Here is a 14,354-nt window from a genome sequence, read left to right as displayed (position 1 = left end):
GGCTTATACAATACCAACCCAAGCCTCACTTGCCGCTTCTGGCAATTATACTAAATTATTAAGTACATAAAAATCTTTTCTTTAAAAAAGAGATTTTTTTAATTTTGAACGTTATTTTGGTGAAAAAAACTACCCAATTTTTTAACAAAGTTTGTATTTAATAATCAACCATTTTTTTTTTAAATTAACATTTTAAATTCCCTCGTTCAAGACAAGATTGTTAGGTACTTAATAAGCCAATAGAAATATGTGATGATCCGTCCAGTAGTTTTCGAGATAGAGCGGACACCGCAAGACGATTTTGTAAACAGTGCCTCGTAGATGGCCATTTGCCACAAAACTATGCAATATTTTTCATCAAAAAATTACCGAAGGTAGATCAAAATGTGTCTTTTCTCATGAAAAAATATATGTTAAAAATGTAATACTTTTTTTGAAAAAACAATCATAAAAAAATTTATTTTTTGAGCTGTACGACTAAGTTTTAAGAGGTTAATTAAAAGCCTGTTTATATTATAGGCTTTTTTGGGTTTACCTTCTTTATGAGGATTTATTTGACGAATGCATAATGGGATTGTCATTTAAAACCCAGTGGCTTTATTAAATTCGGTTTTATATAAATGTAATATAATAAGGTGATAGATTTATGTATAGTTGTATTTCAGAGATCAATGCTACCAATGACAATATTCACACAAAACGCAAATTTTTTGTGAAAAAGTTGTCACAACTAAAAATCGTCATTTTAGGGGTAAAAATCGGCATTTCTGTTGTTTTGGTCCAAAAATCGTCAAAATGCCTATAAATCGGCAAATCTGGCATCACCAAGTGGAGGGTATAAAAAGTTCGGCCCGGTCGCATTTTTACTTGTTTTAAAATAGAGACTACATCCATTTACTACGGTATTAACCTCTTAACTTCTGTATTAACTTTCTTAACGCTCTTCAAAGTCCAACCAAACTCCACCATTATGCAATGCCAGAAAATTTTTGGGATCCAATTTAAATTCCCTTTGAGTTCTCGGATTTATGTTGATATGAAATCTCCGGATCAGCGATGTTATGGCCGCCTTACTTTGGAATAGTGCAAAACGCATACCTATAATAGATGAAGGAGAATATCGTGAAATATGAAAAATGTATTTAAATGTAAAAAATAATTGTACCCAAGCATGTCCTGGGTCCATCACCAAAACCTAAAAATACCCCATGATCTCGATAATGCTTAACACCACCATTTTCCTGTAAAAATCTTTCGGGTTTAAATTTATACGGCTCTGGATAGTATTTACTGTCATGATGCAGCGCATAAATGGGTATTATTATCGAGTCACCTTTTTGAAGCGTTAAAATGTTTCCATCCTTATTTTTGAGTTGGTAGGATTTTGAGCAGCATTTCGTCGCCCACAAGCCGGGAGGATAAATGCGGAGAGATTCTAGAAAAATAATAAAATAACACATTATTAGCTATGAAATATTGTTGATAGAATTGAATTGGTATAATTCGTATGCCGATAAATCGAAACTTCCAATAATTCATATTAAGTGGGCGGTCCCCCACTAAAAATTGTGAATTATAAGAATTTTACAGTATTGTGTTATTTTTGTAGGGGATGAACAGAGACTTCTAAAGTTGACGACCCCCGTTAACGTTTTAAGAACCATGACCTGCGAATATGTGCCTCGAATGATCGGACTCTTTGTAGAGAAGGTACAGTTTACGCACTGGCATAGTTACTTCGGAAAGGCGTCACAACGAAGCTGTTAGTTTTAGGTTAAAATATTTGGTATCCTGTTTGACATCGGTGGATGAAAGACTTGCTACAATTCAGATGCACGCTAAATTTGTTATTATTTGCGCTCATGTCCCCACGGAAGACAAGGAACTGCAAAACAAAGATATATTTTACAAGAACTTAAAAAATATATTATCGGTGTTCGACCCATGACAAAAATATTATTCCGGACGATGTTAATAGGAACAGGAGAATATCTTTGACCCAATAGTCGGTGGAACATCTGACAATGGAATAAGTATGATAGACTTCGCAGCGGCGACAAATATGGTAGTTAGTAGCACCAGATTTAAGCACCTCGACATTCGTAATACTGACTGTCAACAGATCAAAAAAAAAAAAAAAAAAAGTAAAAACGTACGTTTGCCGGGCCGAAATTTTTATACCCTCCACCATAAAATAGTCTTACTTAAAATGGAATAATTTCACAATTTTAGGTGGAAACATTTTTCTACCATGAACACACAAAATGCCTAACTTATTTAATCTAACAAATGTATTCAGCCTGGGGAAGATGCCACCTATGGGGCTATATCAAAGTGTCGACCTGTCTTTACAATTTTTGGTGGAAAAGTTTTATAACTGCAGGGAACCTCAAAAGCCAAATTACGGGTAGTTCGATTAAAAATTGTAGCTAAAATTCTCAAAATACCGAAAATCGGGAGGTACCGTTATATGGGGGCTATACCAAAACATGGACCTATGCCCATAATTTTTGGATTATAAGTTTGTTGATCACTAGGAACCCTAAATGTCAAATTATATCTAATTCGGTTTAAAATGTGACTAAAAACTTCAAAATACCTGAAATCGGGTGGTACCATTATAAGGGGCCTATGCTAAAACGTGGACCCATATGGCCCATAATCGAACTTGACATGCCTGCAAACAAAAGACGCATTTTCCCAAAATTTCAGCGTCCTATCTCAATGCTGAAGTGATTACCACAGATTGGCGGACGAACGGACATGCATTGATCGACTCATAATTTTACCCTGATTAAGAATATATATACTTTATAGGGTCGCAAATGATTATTTCAATGCGTTACAAACGGAAAAACTAACTTAATATACCCTCCATACTATGGTGGAGAGTACAAAAAAATAGAAGTGAAAACGGTGTTAAGTTCGGCCAAGCCGAACATATTACCTATATCGACAAAAATGTTTTATAGCTTTTATAGCTTTTATAAAAATACCGAAGGAGGTTTAATGGGGGACTATACCAAAGCAGGGACCATGTTGACAAATTCTGATGGAGAAGTTTTGTGACCACTGGGAACCTCAAATGTCAAATTATAGATAGTTTGGTCAAAAATGTACTTAAATTCTCAAAATACCTACAAATTCGAGGAGAAGTTTTGCAACCACATGCAACTTGCATATTAAATTACTGGAACCCATGGTATGACCAGGAGGAGATACCACCACAATTTAAGAAGAGCGAAGTTGAATACGTTTTCTGAAAAGTGAAATCATCCAAAACGTTGGTCATCCTTAATTTATCGTTAGCCACCCATATTGTACCTGAAGCCTGGAAAATTGACAGGGTGGTCCCGCTACTGAAGAGGTGAATCGTACAGGCCCATTTCCCTCTTGTCGCCCGTAGCAAAGATTTTTGAGGCACTACTGATGAAAAGTTTGCCAGTTGGCCAACATCAGCATAGATTCCGGAAAACACACAGCACTACAACAACATTATACGACATATGTACACGTATCAGTCGAGCACCGGAGCAAGCCGAACAGTTATGGTGGCTCTGGACTACCGTCTACCATGCCAAACTCTTAGAGGATATAGGTCGTGTTTGAATCAACTATATGGACGACAGTCGTTTTTAGAATTCAGAAATAAGAAGTCCAAGACCCGTATAGTGAAACTGGGTGTTCCCCAAAGCGGGGCGTTAGCTCCGGAACTGTTTAATCTCTAACTTTCTAAAACTCTACACCCTCCAGACGATATAGATATCGTAATGTAAGTGGATTATTGTACGATCTTTGCGTAGGGTACTATCGTCGATGAGATATGTGGTAGGTTAAATGTCTACATATCTGACTTAGTGCAGTTCTTCCATCTGAGAAGTATGAAAATATCCGCCGCTCAATCCACTGCCGCACTGTTCACCTGTGGGCTGAAATGAGGCATATTGGTTGATGGTGCCTTGATTGCGGCCACTAACCGTCCGATTTAAGGTTTTAGCCACATTATCCATCCGAAATGACTGAAATTTGGTGTTAAGTCTTCATAGATTTCTGTGGGCTTATTGAATATATAAAAATGTTTTCATTAAATAAGAGAATTTTCCTTAAAAGAAAGAACGGCGTTAAGTTCGGCGCGGAGAAGCCGGACTATGTGAAGGCGTGGAACTATACCGACAAATTTCTTATGGAAAGTTTTATACCCCAAATGAAGACCAAATCCCAAATTTCAGCCATTGAGGCCACAACATTCAAAATACCAAAAACTGGGATGCGATGTTCTATGGGGGCTATATGAAGGCATGGACCTATTCAAATGAAGACCAAACACCAAACTTCAGCCATTTCGGTGGAATATTGAGGGGAAAGTTGAATACCCCCAACGTGGACTAATTTCAGCCATTTCGATGGATTATTGTTGTCATAACCTTGAAAATACTGTTCTATGGAGGCTATATTAAGGCGTGGACCTGTTGTATGGAGACTATATTAAGGCGTGGACCTGTACCGACACATTTCTGGAGGAAAGTTTTATACCACCTTCGTTGGTGGTAATAAAAAATTTCAGCCATTTCGGAGGAATATTGAAGCCACAGCCTTCAAAATACGTAAAATCGGGAGGTTCTATGGCGACTATACGAAGGCGTAGACCTTTACCGACAAAATTCAAAATACCAAACTTTAGCCTTTTCGGTGGAATATTGAGGCCACAACCTTCAACCTGGGCCTATACCTACAATATTGATATGGAAAAATTGATACCCAAAATGAAGACTAAATACCAAATTTCCATTTCGGAGGAATGTTAAGGCCACAACCTTCAAAATACCGAAAATCGGGAGGTACCGTTCTATGGGGGCTATATGAAGGCGTGGACCTATACCGACGAAATTCTGGAGAAAAGTTTTATACCCCAAATTTCAGCGATTTCGGAGGAATATTGAGGCCACAACCGTCAAAATACAGCAAATCGGAAGGTACGGTTTTATGTGGGCTATATGAAGGAGTGGGCCTATACTGACAATATTCATATGGAAAGTTTTATACCCCAAATGGAGACTAAATACCAAATTTCAGCCATTTCGGAGAAATATTGAAGCTACAACCTTCAATACCAACAAATTTCATATAGAAATTGTTGTACCCCAAATGAAGACTAAATACCAAATTTCAACCATTTCGGTGGAATATTGAGGGCACAATCTTCAAAATACCGCAAATCGGGAGGAACCGTTCTATGGGGGCTATGTGAAGGCATGGGCCTATACCGACTAAATTCTAAGTACCAAATTTTAGCCATTTAGGTGTGATAATGGATCTAAAACCTTCGAAATACCGAAAATTGCATGATACCGTTCTATGGGGACTATATCATAATGTGGACCGATATCGCCCATTTGAAATACCAAACATCCTAGGAGTAATAGAAACTTCTATACCAAATTAAAAATTTCGAGCTGTATCTTGATTTCAACAGACGGACATGGTTGGATCGACTTCGAATTTTACCCTGATCAAGAATATATATACTGTATACGGTCTCCGATGAATATTTCGATGTGTTACAAACGGAATCGCAAATTTAATTATACCCTCCATATTATGGTGGAGGGTATAAAAACGGACCACAGTGGAAAAAATACCGATCTAGCGTGCAAACGACAGTTAAAATAATTTGTTTTACATCAGGCAGAGCGGAATAAAGGTTCATTTTTTGTCCACAATTTATGTAGTGGTTTTTAAAATATTTTTTTGTAGTAAATTTGCTATAGTCGCATGCAGTCTTCCTACAAAGTAATTTTAAAGCTTTATTGTATTACACATTTCGTGAAGACAGGTGAGTAAAAATATTTAATATAAGATGTTATTTATTGTAACTCGGATTTTACACTAAAAACATGTGACATCCGATTTTCTTTCAACTGTCGCAGGATGGCGCGTAGATTTTTTTATTTTATTTTTAGTACATTTAGTTCTTTACAAATTTGTAAAATTTTAGCTGCAACAAAATATTTTATAATTGTTGGAAATTTCGATTTTGAATGTACACCATATTTTTTAAATTCCCTCGTTTAAAGACAAGATTATTAGGTACATAATAAGCCTACAAAAATGTATGATGATCGGTCTATCTTTATCGAGCTTTAGTAGACACCGCAAAACGCTTTGTTAAAAAAGAGGATAACCCCTTAATGACGTGGCCACTGAAAAAGGTAAATAACGTATTCGTGTGCAAATATGTGCAGCTGGCTTTTTTATACATTTGAAGTACTCACTTTTCACAACTCAAACAACAAATAATATCGATATACACTTTTATACAAAATTGTTCGCACCAGGGTTTCGGAGTCGAGATATTTTCAGACTTCGACTCCGACTCCAGACCATATTTTTTTCACGACTCCGGCTCCGACTCCGAGGGTAAATTCCAATAGCACTTAAAATTAATAAAGCGTGCACAAATTATTAACTTTTTCCTATATTTGGGCCCATATAGGCTAATCTGTTGGTTTTTCCTAAAATATTCTTTAGAAAAGCATTCGTTGGAATATAATAAATATTTTTGTGGGCTTATCAAGGACAACAAAGATTAGTCCTTCATCGATCGATTGTGTATAAAAATATTAGATTTTACGGGAATAATGGATAGAAAAATTCAAATTTAAAATTTTTGGCTTAGAACTGAAATTTTTGGTCATAAACGGGCAAACACAATTTGAAGAATTAAATCGTTCGATGAATTACTAGATTTTGATGTACATATTTACTAGATTTTTATAGAATAATTAAGATTTTATCTAATCTTATATAAATCGCATCAAAATATTATACAGGGATAAGGGGTCATAACACTGTAACATAACACTGTAACCATCCGAATTTCATGCATCGTAGTTAATCACTACTACGAAATGTACGGAAATACATTAAAATAACGTTTTTTTTTTTTTTTTTGAGAATGGAGCGGATAGAACTATGTAAGGACAATAAAAACGTGACAATATCGATATATTGGATGTGGGGAACCTACTTGTAGGATTTATATAGGAGACGTTCAATGTCCAATTAATTCGATCGTCAAAGAACATCAATTTTGCTTGCAAAAATATAAAGAATCAATTGGACCGAAAAGATATTCTCGACATGCATTGTGTAAACAAATTGGAGATGATAAGACTAGACTTCAAATGATAGTAAATATCCTCTAATTTATTATATAGTAGGTACTGTTTGTTTTTTATCATTTCCCAACAATAAATTTGTACTACGGGGTGCTTGGTTTTTACCATTTTTGGCCACGGTCGTGACACTGTGCGACTCCCTGATGTGTTTTGGTGTAAGCACGCAGAGAAGATATATTGTGGGAGCAATCATATTCTAAGAGCAAAATAGTGTTTTTTTAAAAATGTGAAAATATATATTGTTGTTTCAACCATATATTTTGTGTTAGGAAACATAATGCCACAAAATGTATTGTTACACCAATAATATATTTTATCAGATTTTTAAAATACACTATTTTCCTCTTAGAATATGATTGCTTCTACAATATCTCTTCTCTGCGTGAGGAACGCAAAATGTGCAAAAGTGGTAAAAAATTTAATAACTTTTTAGTTCTGGAACACAACTTTTGTTCACTTTTCTTTTTCACTTCACTCAAGTACTCCGTATTATACAATTTACTTACCATGGATACAGGCATCTAAATAAGGCATTTCATTCAATTTGTTAAAAGATATTTCAGCTTCATTTTCGGACGATCGTTGAATTTCTTCAAATAATGTATTCTGACAGGTAGGTTCCAATGCTAACTGTAATTTAATATTTTCCAGTTTTATATTTTCCCATTTTCTTGTAAAATCCACAACTCACCATTAACAAACAATGAGAAATAACAGTCGCCGTAGTATCCAAGCCATCTATTAAGAATGTCATTGTGTGAGAATATAAATCCATCTGACTGAGGTTTTGCAAATCTTTAATTTTCAATAAATGGTCTAAAATATCATTGGAAGCACAATGTTCGAGACATCTCAATTTATAGGCCCGATCTATAAGATCTGTAAAGAATTTCTCACAATCTTTGGGAAAGAATTTCATTTGGTAAACTTTCAAAATCATGGGAAATAAACCGACAAGCAGTGTAAAAATTGTAAAAGCTATATTGTCGGAAGCAAATTTGTTTACATTTTCCGAAATTGGTAGTGGCCGATCGGTGAAACTGTTTGCCTCTATACTCAAAATACTGCTACATAAACTTTCCGCTGTGAAACGTAAAGCTAGCTGTAAGAAAGAAAATTAGTTTTGAAAATAGTTCCAATGATCTAAACTCCACTTAATAGATACCTCTTTCCCATTGATTCCACACAAACCTTGTTTGATAATAAATTTCGACATTTGTTGGCAAATTAAAGCAATTGCATGGTAGGTTTGCTTAATATGGGAACCGGTTAGAGCTGGTGATATCAGTGAACGCTGCAATTGCCATTCTTTTCCACTCAATATAAAGGGATTTTTGGCTATGAGTGGGTCTTTCGTTGTGTCGATCTGCAAAAGAAATTATTTTTTTAGGTAAACTGATATTTATATAACAAAAGAATTTGTTGGAATAAACCATATGGTATTTATTCTGCTGCTGTTTAGCACAAATGATTTAAAAATATACAAATTTTAAAATCACGTTTAATTATGTAAATTGTTTTTAAGTAAAATATTTATACTTGAGTAATTGCTTTTGGTAAGATAAGTAATAACAGAAACCAACAAGACAGTGTGGTGCACACGATAACTTTTGAACGGAACAAATGATTTGGTCCATAATTGTTTCTCGAAATATATTTAGATCAGGCTCGAATATGGACTATATCGGTCCACTTCTTCAGGTACCTCCAACATACAATTTAAAATTTTCTCACAATTGAATTTAAAGGACATGTCGGATTAGAGATGTATGAGCGTTGTCCTGGTTTTCTTAATTCCATAGCAGTCACACATCTCCTTTAATATTGCCGACTCAAATGTCTACCTTGGTCGGAATGTATGTATCTCGGATGAAACGCCAGAATTTGTAATCGATACTCTCTGAATATTGGACAAATACCGATGAAGTGTTACAGGGTTTCTTTTTCGCGAAGGTTGCAAATCGTAAAGTTATTTGCGTCTGGCTCTGGTATATTGTGACTTCTATTAAGTAAAAAAAGGTCACACCTAGTCTTAAATATTCAGGATATCTCTTGTTGGCTGTAGATCTCATCTAAATATAGGTCTAAGTTCTTATAGATAGGGAAATTACTTTGAGGAGCCCTCTTTAAATTTTTAGCTTTATAATCTGATATTAATCGATCTATTAAAGTTGACTCCATAATATTCCAATCATTTTGAGAAATATACTCTTCCATTGTTTGCATTTGCACTGTATTCAGCACCTAGTTTAAAGATCTGATCCAGAAGATTGATTTCCGCAACAATATTTCGCTCAGCTTTCATGGTAATCTGTCTTTGCTGCATTGGAACAAAATCCTACATATATGTATATTATAGATACAATTTGAGCTTGTGGATATGTCCTGCCTCTATGCCTGGTTCGATCAAAAGGGTATAGTTTGGCGTCGAATCCGGTAATTTAAAGACCCATTTGAGAAAGAAACGTTGAAGCTTAACTGTCTCACCAAAGTGTAGGTGACCCCATACTTGCGCCGCATATGATTGAATTGCCCTACAAACTGCTTGATATACAGTCTGTCGCAAAAGTTAGTATACACTGTTGGAATAAAAATGTATTAGGGATAAATATCACTATAACTTATTGAAAACACAAACAATTAGTTTTATTTGATAGACAATAAGGTTGTCTTCCGTAATAACAATTAAAAGTGCGCAATATTTGCATACATTAGCAAATGTACGGTTCGAATCCCAAAAAGACCAAAATTTATGTACGTTACATTTCTGAGGCAAATCAATCTCATTTTTGTTTATAAAATTCTTCCATGTTACATTCAATGAAACGACGTCAATCAAGGATCGCACAACAGAGTTCGATACAAAAGAATGGTTGAGGCCCTATGCTCCACAGGGAGTGAAGGATAACAGAAGAAGACATTCAATGCACTCTTTGCTTGACTATTTCAATTTTGAATGTGTTTTCGGAACGACATTTGCGGAGTAACAATGACACCAAGATAATCGTATTGTCAAACGATTTCAATCTGCTCGCCACGGTATATAGGTTTTTCCTTTGTAGATAATCTGCCTCCTTTTCGGAAAACCATTATTTTTGACTTGTTCTTATTCACTATTATATATAATTTTGAACAGTATTCTTCCAAATTCGTTGCCATATTCTGAAGTATTTGGATATCCTCTGCTAAGATAATGATATCGTCTGCGTACAACAATAATCTGATATTCAGATTCTCTATAGTAACTCCTCCATTCAAGCAGTCGTGAAGATCATTAATGCATAGTGCGAAGAGGTGATAACAGGCAGCCCTGTTTCACACCAGATACTGCGTCAAAATAATATAATCTTTCCTCTCAATTCAGTACAGCTGATTTGGTTCTTTTATATATGCTTCCTATCATTTTCACAAACTTGTAATTTGTAAATTAATAGGCTCCGGCAAATATCATCAAATAAAATCCACGAAATGTGCATACAATTTAAATTTAAAGTTGACTATTGAGGCCAGGTTGTACACATTACCAGCTGTTGAATAATTCCTCCTGAAAACAGCCTGCTCGAATAGTCTTTCAATGATAACTTCATAAAGATTTTAGCCACACTATTCACGAAAGATATTTCCCTGTAATTGGACACCTCGTTTAGACTTATTTTTTATGGACCGGAAATATAAGGGTATACGAAAAAGAATCCTCTACGTCTTTAATTTCGTAGTCTCCTTTGAAAGATCGAGCTAATTCGGTAAGAAAACCATCAGCGGCGTTGATAAAAAACGCATAAAGGATTCCGTCTTCACCCGGTGCCTTCTGATATTTTACCATTCTTAGCATGTGCTTGATTTCATCCATTGATATTTCCTTATCCAAATAGTGGTCTGTTATGAGCATTCATTGCAGACTGTTTAACAAGTGTCGAACGTATTCTTTAAACACTTCGGCTGATATTTTTTGGCTTATTTTTAGTTCCTGTTTTTGCATATCTCACATACCTCTTTGTACTTCTTCTTTGCATGAAAATATGCCTGCTTCTGGATTTCGTTGCTGGTCTTCCGAAATTTGCGTAGTTGTTCAAATACTTTTTTCTAGCCCAATGACATGTTTCATTGAACCATTTAGTTTTGGGGGTATATGCTTTTGATTATATTGTTTTTGTTTGATGCTGAAACAATAATGTCAGCTAAGTCTTTCAAACAAAGGCTTTCGTTTGTTTCTCGAAGATTTTGAAGATTGTAATTGAATTTATTTTGGTACAAATTTTTCTCTGATTCTTTCCACAATTGTTTGGTTAACAATTTCAATTTATTTGCATATTGAGCCGGTGAACTTAATTCCATTGTAACTACTATTGGCTGATGATCAGACCATTTTTTCTACATGAAAACTGTCCACATATTGTAGCAAGGCATGGGACATTACGCATATATCATTAACAGACTCGCCAGCAGTACTAATGTATGTGAAATTTCCATCCTCATCGCCTACCGTCCGTCCATTTAGAACGATTAAATTATGTTCGTTGCAGAAATCGAGATATGAAGGACCCCTTGTATTAACTTCATTGTTTTACATCTGTTCCAGCCATAAAAAGATCACCTTTGTTGTCAATAACTCTCATGGGACCACCTTTTATTTCCAATTCTGACATTTTCTTCTCAATGTCCAGAAACTTCTCGTCCTGAGCCAGAAATTTCTTATCAACGGACTGAATTTTCTTATCCAAATCTTTAATATGTACTTTTACATCTTCCATTCGCTTTTTAATGACTTGTGTAACAGTCTCAAGCTTCTCGTTAATTTATATGGAATTTTCCTCTAATTTATCTTTGTATTTGGCAAATTTTTGCTTCCTCTAAGCCTGTTTCCAAAATGTCGAACTCATATGTGTGGACGTCCTTGCCGAGGCGCTCGAACTCAACCAAAAGACGTTTTTGTAGCTCAGCCTTATTGCGAAGCTCCCTTTTCAAGTCTTCCACTCGTAGATCCTTCAAATTCATTGTAAGATTTTTCGTAATCCCACTTCTGATACAAATCGTTACGGAATTTGGGTTTAACTTAATTACGTGTACCAAATAAAACGAGGTTTCGTTTCAAATTACGATTCTACATTGCTTTATTGACTTTACTTCACTTATTCACACAAGACTTCAGTACAGTTAGTTTATACTTTTCTTCTTTAGATTACACTGACGGTTTAAAGTCGCGGTATAATGTACAACTCAACTGCCCACCCACACCGCTCGAGTATTTATACCCGCTTGCGTATGCGTAGGCTGTTCTAGCAGCCTTCATCTGGGAGGTTCTACAATGTTCAAACGAGATGCGGATACACAAACAGACACATTAATGTAAACAGCTAATAGGGAAGCGGTAAGAAATAAGCGAGAGCAGAAGGGGGTAATAGTGAATGACGTCACCTATTGATTTTGGTGATGATCGGATAATATTTAGGGGTCGGAATGGGCAAAAAACTTATTTTCCAAAACGAATATCTCAGTTTCTATAAGGGGTGTACCAAAAGCAAAACCTGACAATGAAATTACGCATTTCTAGCGATGTAAAGTAGGTTGTTGTAGGTGGTCAAATAACGAATATATCGCAATAGTCGCTAATGAAACCCAACTTTTCATTTTTGCGACTTTAATTATAATGACGAATATCACAGCATTTGTTTGGGACCTTCCAAAAGCAAAGCCTGACTATGAAAGTAGAAAATCCCATCTCTATAATGATGCAAAGTAGGTTGTCGTAGGTGACCAAATAACGGAGATATGACAATAGTCGGTAATACATCCCATTTTTCAATTTTTTAAGCACTCTACAGGTCGCAATTTTGATCGGATCGTCACATCATTTTGAGGGTTTGTGTGAGTCCCTCCCATAGAAGAAGAAGCCTGTTGATTTTGGTAATGATGGGATAATATTCAGGGGTCGGAATGGGCAAACAACTTATGTGGAGAACACATTTGTTCACATCAGTTTGTATTAATGTATCATCTTCTTTTTTGCACCACGGTTTTCTCCATAGAAAAAGTTCACACGGCCGCACTTTTATAATTTTTTCTTTTCTAAATATTTTAAAATAATAGGAAAATTACATACCAAATTGAATTTACCATGCAATTTTTCAATTATTGTCACACAAATTCATAATAAATTTATAAATGTATAATTTTATGAAAAATATTAAATAACGACAAATAAAAAATATTACCCACCAATTTACCAACATCATTATCATCGAAATGTTTGAATGCTGTTACAAAAATATCATGCACGATTTGTGGCTCAATTACCATTAGAGTTGGCGTGCGCATCAAATAGGTTCCCACGTAGTTGTCAGTTATTTTGTATCGCCTAAAAACAGACAAACACAAAAAATCATTCATTCACGGTATTAATAAGCGGAAAATCGACCATTCAAATGCATCAAAAGGCAAAACTTTATAAACAAACTTATAATCGTTTTTATTCATTTGTTAATTTATCCGCAATTAACACCATCGTTGTCACTTAACTTGTAAATATCGCACAAATCATCAGCAAAATGTTGACGTCGCAACAATAGGTTGGGAAATGAACCGAATAGTGGGTACGGCCTTGGAGCACGCACATTTCTATTTTGCCAATGATCAAAATTCCAAATGAGAAATAAATAAATGAGAAAGCTTAGGCATGTGAATATTATTAAGAGAAAATATAACATTTTTTTCGTTAGAATTATATTGACAGATGATTTTCTTCCGCTCTACCGACCGATATTCAACAGAGTTTCGAAGTGACTGAACTATTGCATGCAGTGCAGTTTTCTAGTAACATTTGTGTGAAAATTTAACAGCACAGCATCATACCCTATAGTAGGAATTATTTTAAACTATATTGTATCTAATTTGCACGTTTTGGGGATGCTTTTTCTGAGTTCTTCAGGACGCGTTGTGTACATGGAAATATCGCGTGTCTGTTGAGCACCTAACATATGTAATATGTACCATGATCTCGTATGGGAACAATAGGTAGAAAAGTAGTAACCCTAGTTGACGAGAAGGCACAGCTTACATCCTGATGGGAAACTGTTTGTAAAGAACTTGTATGTATTGCAGCTGTCATGAAACCGGACATGAGTTTGCCTGTGTGTTGCACAAATCACCTCGGCGGATGAAAGAAAGACTAGCGGCTAA

General features: G+C 35.3%; 1 protein-coding gene across 2 annotated transcripts; it reads right to left on the bottom strand.

The window, feature by feature from the left end:
- Nucleotides 1–574: 574 nt before the first annotated feature.
- Nucleotides 575–13,980, bottom strand: LOC141397671 (probable cytochrome P450 28c1). Of its 2 annotated transcripts, XM_073974268.1 has the most exons (8): nucleotides 13,695–13,980; nucleotides 13,395–13,533; nucleotides 8,344–8,544; nucleotides 7,870–8,280; nucleotides 7,685–7,808; nucleotides 1,166–1,435; nucleotides 899–1,098; nucleotides 575–815 (listed from the first exon to the last, which is right to left on the bottom strand). In XM_073974268.1, exons 1-7 carry the CDS (start codon nucleotides 13,880–13,882, stop codon nucleotides 935–937), a joined length of 1,497 nt encoding a protein of 498 aa, XP_073830369.1. In that variant the 5' UTR covers nucleotides 13,883–13,980; the 3' UTR covers nucleotides 575–815; nucleotides 899–934. The 2 variants fall into 2 exon arrangements, with proteins under 2 accessions (XP_073830369.1, XP_073830368.1); XM_073974267.1 differs by having other exon boundaries at nucleotides 575–1,098; nucleotides 13,695–13,970.
- Between the last annotated feature and the right edge of the window lie 374 nt (nucleotides 13,981–14,354).

This window comes from Musca autumnalis, unplaced genomic scaffold, assembly GCF_047663935.1.
Source record: "Musca autumnalis isolate F117 unplaced genomic scaffold, ASM4766393v1 scaffold_3, whole genome shotgun sequence".
NCBI classification, from domain to species: Eukaryota; Metazoa; Arthropoda; class Insecta; order Diptera; family Muscidae; genus Musca; species Musca autumnalis.
Note: the sequence above shows the minus strand (reverse complement) of the source record. Positions and strands in the feature narration are given on the sequence as shown.

What these genes read in the sequence shown, in the direction of transcription:
- LOC141397671 (XM_073974268.1), bottom strand. Translation starts at nt 13,882, where the DNA reads ATGTTATATTTTCTCTTAATAATATTCACATGCCTAAGCTTTCTCATT. An exon ending in TTTCTCATTGTTTGTTAATG is followed by an intron (nt 7,809 to 7,869) that starts GTGAGTTGTGGA and finishes ATTAAATTACAG; the next exon opens with TTAGCATTGGAACCTACCTG. An exon ending in TTTAGATGCCTGTATCCATG is followed by an intron (nt 1,436 to 7,684) that starts GTAAGTAAATTG and finishes TTATTTTTCTAG; the next exon opens with AATCTCTCCGCATTTATCCT.